The following is a 2,541-nucleotide window of genomic DNA, read 5'->3' as shown; positions in this document are numbered from 1 at the left end:
CTTATGAGGGAAAAAAAAAGACAAAACAAAAAACCACCACCAACAAAAAACAAAACAAAACAAACGAACAAACACTCGCCTTTGATACATGCATTCTTTCTAGAGGTTCTGAGGTAGTGTCTGTAACCTTCTCATTCCCGGTCCAGGGGCCTCCTGCACTCCTTAGCTCACGCCCACTTCCTCAATGCATCTGCTGTCACAGACCCTTCCCAGATTCTGACCCTCTGCCTTCCTGTAATAGGGGGCCTTCGTGGTGAGGTTGGTTCTGCCAGGTCCAGGATCACCTCTCCATCCCTGCGTCTTTAAATCAACGGAACCTGCAAAGTCCCTTATGCCATATAAAGTGTGTTGTATTCACGGGCTCTGAGCTTTACAGTGGGACATCACTCACCACTGAAGGAAGCCAGGACGTTTGATTCTCCTATCCCCTCTTCCTGCATAATAAACAACCGTACCAAGTCAACAGCCCTGTGGAATATACAGATTTCTTTTAAAGTGGAAGATGCCCAGCCATGGTGCAGTTTGTAATTCTGCCCCATGTCAAAGAGATTTGACCATGTCAAATCGAGCACTGGTGCCTGACCCCGAGCCAAAGCCTGCCTTGTCCCCATTCTTCTCTCTCTCCTGCACTTCCTCTTTCCTGTCTAGACCTGTTCCCCAGCTCCCGAACAGCCTCAGCTGCTATTCCCGAACTTGTCCTGTGCTTCTAACAACAATGGGACCACAGAGCTTGCTCTTGAAGATTGCTTTCCTTGAAAGATGAGTGGCGACCCCTCAGAGTCTCCCACAGGCCTTTTCTTTTCCCTACTCAACGGGGATGTTTGGGGTCTATTGTTCTAGGGGGAAAAAAAAGAAGACAGGAAAGACATACATAAATAAAAAATTACAGGACACTCTAAATGGTACATGCTATCTGAGACAGATGAATGGGAAAATCATATTTAGCAGGGAGTTCCAAATCTTAGGAACCAGGGTGCGATTTCCTTTGTCCCTTGGTTAAAAATCTAAACTCCAAGAAAGAACCAAAGGCAATAAATTAACCAAAGGCAATAAATTACCTGTGATTAATTTTTGCTTCCCTATACCTTTCATGTAATTGAGCTACAGTTGGGAACTGGATGAAAAGAAGGCAGGAGCAAGCCGAGTCTGAAACCCACAAGGGGTTAATGTTTATTGCTTTCATTTTGTAAGTCTCTATTCTACCTAGCAACTAATGACACCAGATATATTTACCAGTTCTTACTGGAGAATGCTTCCCCCTGCCCCACCCCACAGTGCTCAGTTACCAAATTTCCCTGTAAGTAAATCGGTAGAGTACGAGTTCTCAAAAGATTCATCAGGGGTCTGTCACTGTCTGAGGTTAAAAAAAAAAAAAAAAAAAAAAAAAGATCTGAAAAGCAAAGGACTTCAGCGCGGGTTGATGATGCTCCTGTTACCTCTGCTCACTGTATTCTTGGTGAAGCGAAGCCATACTCGTAAGTATCCCAAGTGCTCTTTGCTTCCAAATGCAACGCTGAAGAATAACGATGGCTTTGCTTCCTAAACTTGTGGTGCAAACTATGAAAAAGCCAGAGACAAACCCACAGGTCCTTTGTACCCAAGACTTGAAGGGTGATGGACCGGCTGGCCTGCTGTTCAGATGTGTGTGCATGGGTGCCAGTCTGCCCAGAAAGACTGCCTCATGTCCCCTCTGAGAGCTGCCTCCCCACTTTTCTGCCTACTTTCCCTCTGTTTCTCTTCTTTTCTAACAGTGAATCTGCCTGTAGTGAGAGTTTCAGGGGAGTTGAACCATCCAATCTGTCCTTCATTCGGGCCAATAGATAATTTTTTCTCCTCGGGACAAGGACAGCCTGTAACAAAAGATGCAAGAGAGATAAAGCCATGGCTCTGAGCTCATTTACTAGGTGTAGGAAATATTCATGGATTAAAAACAAAGTTCTGGGGCTGGAGAGATGGCTCAGCGGTTAAGAGCAATGGCTGTTCTTCCAGAGGGCACCAGTTCAATTCCCGGAACCCACATGGCAGTTCACAGCTGTCTGTAATTTCAGTTCCAGGGGATCTAACATCCTCAAATAGATATACATGCAGTCAAAACACCAGAGTACGTAAAAATAAGTAAAAATTAAAATAAACAAACATCGTAGTTTAGGGAGCTTGTGTCTCTAAGGAATCAAGAGCCCTGTGTTGCCACAAACACAGGGGAGTCCCCGTGGTAGGGGATGCTAGTCTTCTCTACCCTGAGCAACTGCTTTCCAGCTGCCATTAGTTCTTTTAAAAGTTCACAGAATTGCAGAATTCAGGTCAGGCCACCCAAGCTGCTAACTAATGTTCAAGCCAGGAAGGAACTCTTTCAAATCGTGTCTGTATTGACTGATAGCTTGCTACGTGTCAGCTGATTGGACAAATGTAACAACTGGCTATGGATATGGTGATGCAAACTTACAGTCCTAGCTACTCTAAAGGCTTAGGGGGGGAATGGTGAGTTTGAGGCCAGTTTGAGTGCCGAATGGAAGGAAGGGAGGGAGGGAGGGAGGGAGGGAG

At 45.3% G+C, this 2,541-nt stretch overlaps 1 protein-coding gene across 3 annotated transcripts in view; it reads left to right on the top strand.

Annotated features, from left to right (window-relative positions):
• The first annotated feature begins 1,270 nt into the window (after nt 1-1,270).
• Nucleotides 1,271-2,541, top strand: part of LOC110322254 (major histocompatibility complex class I-related gene protein) — a 19,800-nt gene continuing 18,529 nt past the window's right edge. For 2 of the 3 annotated variants that reach the window (XM_029538824.1, XM_029538823.1), the window contains exon 1: nt 1,271-1,475. Coding sequence is in view for 1 of the 3 variants with exons in the window: in XM_021198859.2 (XP_021054518.1) it covers nt 1,421-1,475 (55 nt within the window). In the remaining 2 variants the exon portion in view is untranslated. The remainder of the gene's footprint in view (nt 1,476-2,541) is intronic. The other variant, XM_021198859.2, reaches the window with a different exon arrangement.

The sequence above is a fragment of the Mus pahari genome, chromosome 5 (assembly GCF_900095145.1).
Source record: "Mus pahari chromosome 5, PAHARI_EIJ_v1.1, whole genome shotgun sequence".
NCBI classification, from domain to species: Eukaryota; Metazoa; Chordata; class Mammalia; order Rodentia; family Muridae; genus Mus; species Mus pahari.
Note: the sequence above shows the minus strand (reverse complement) of the source record. Positions and strands in the feature narration are given on the sequence as shown.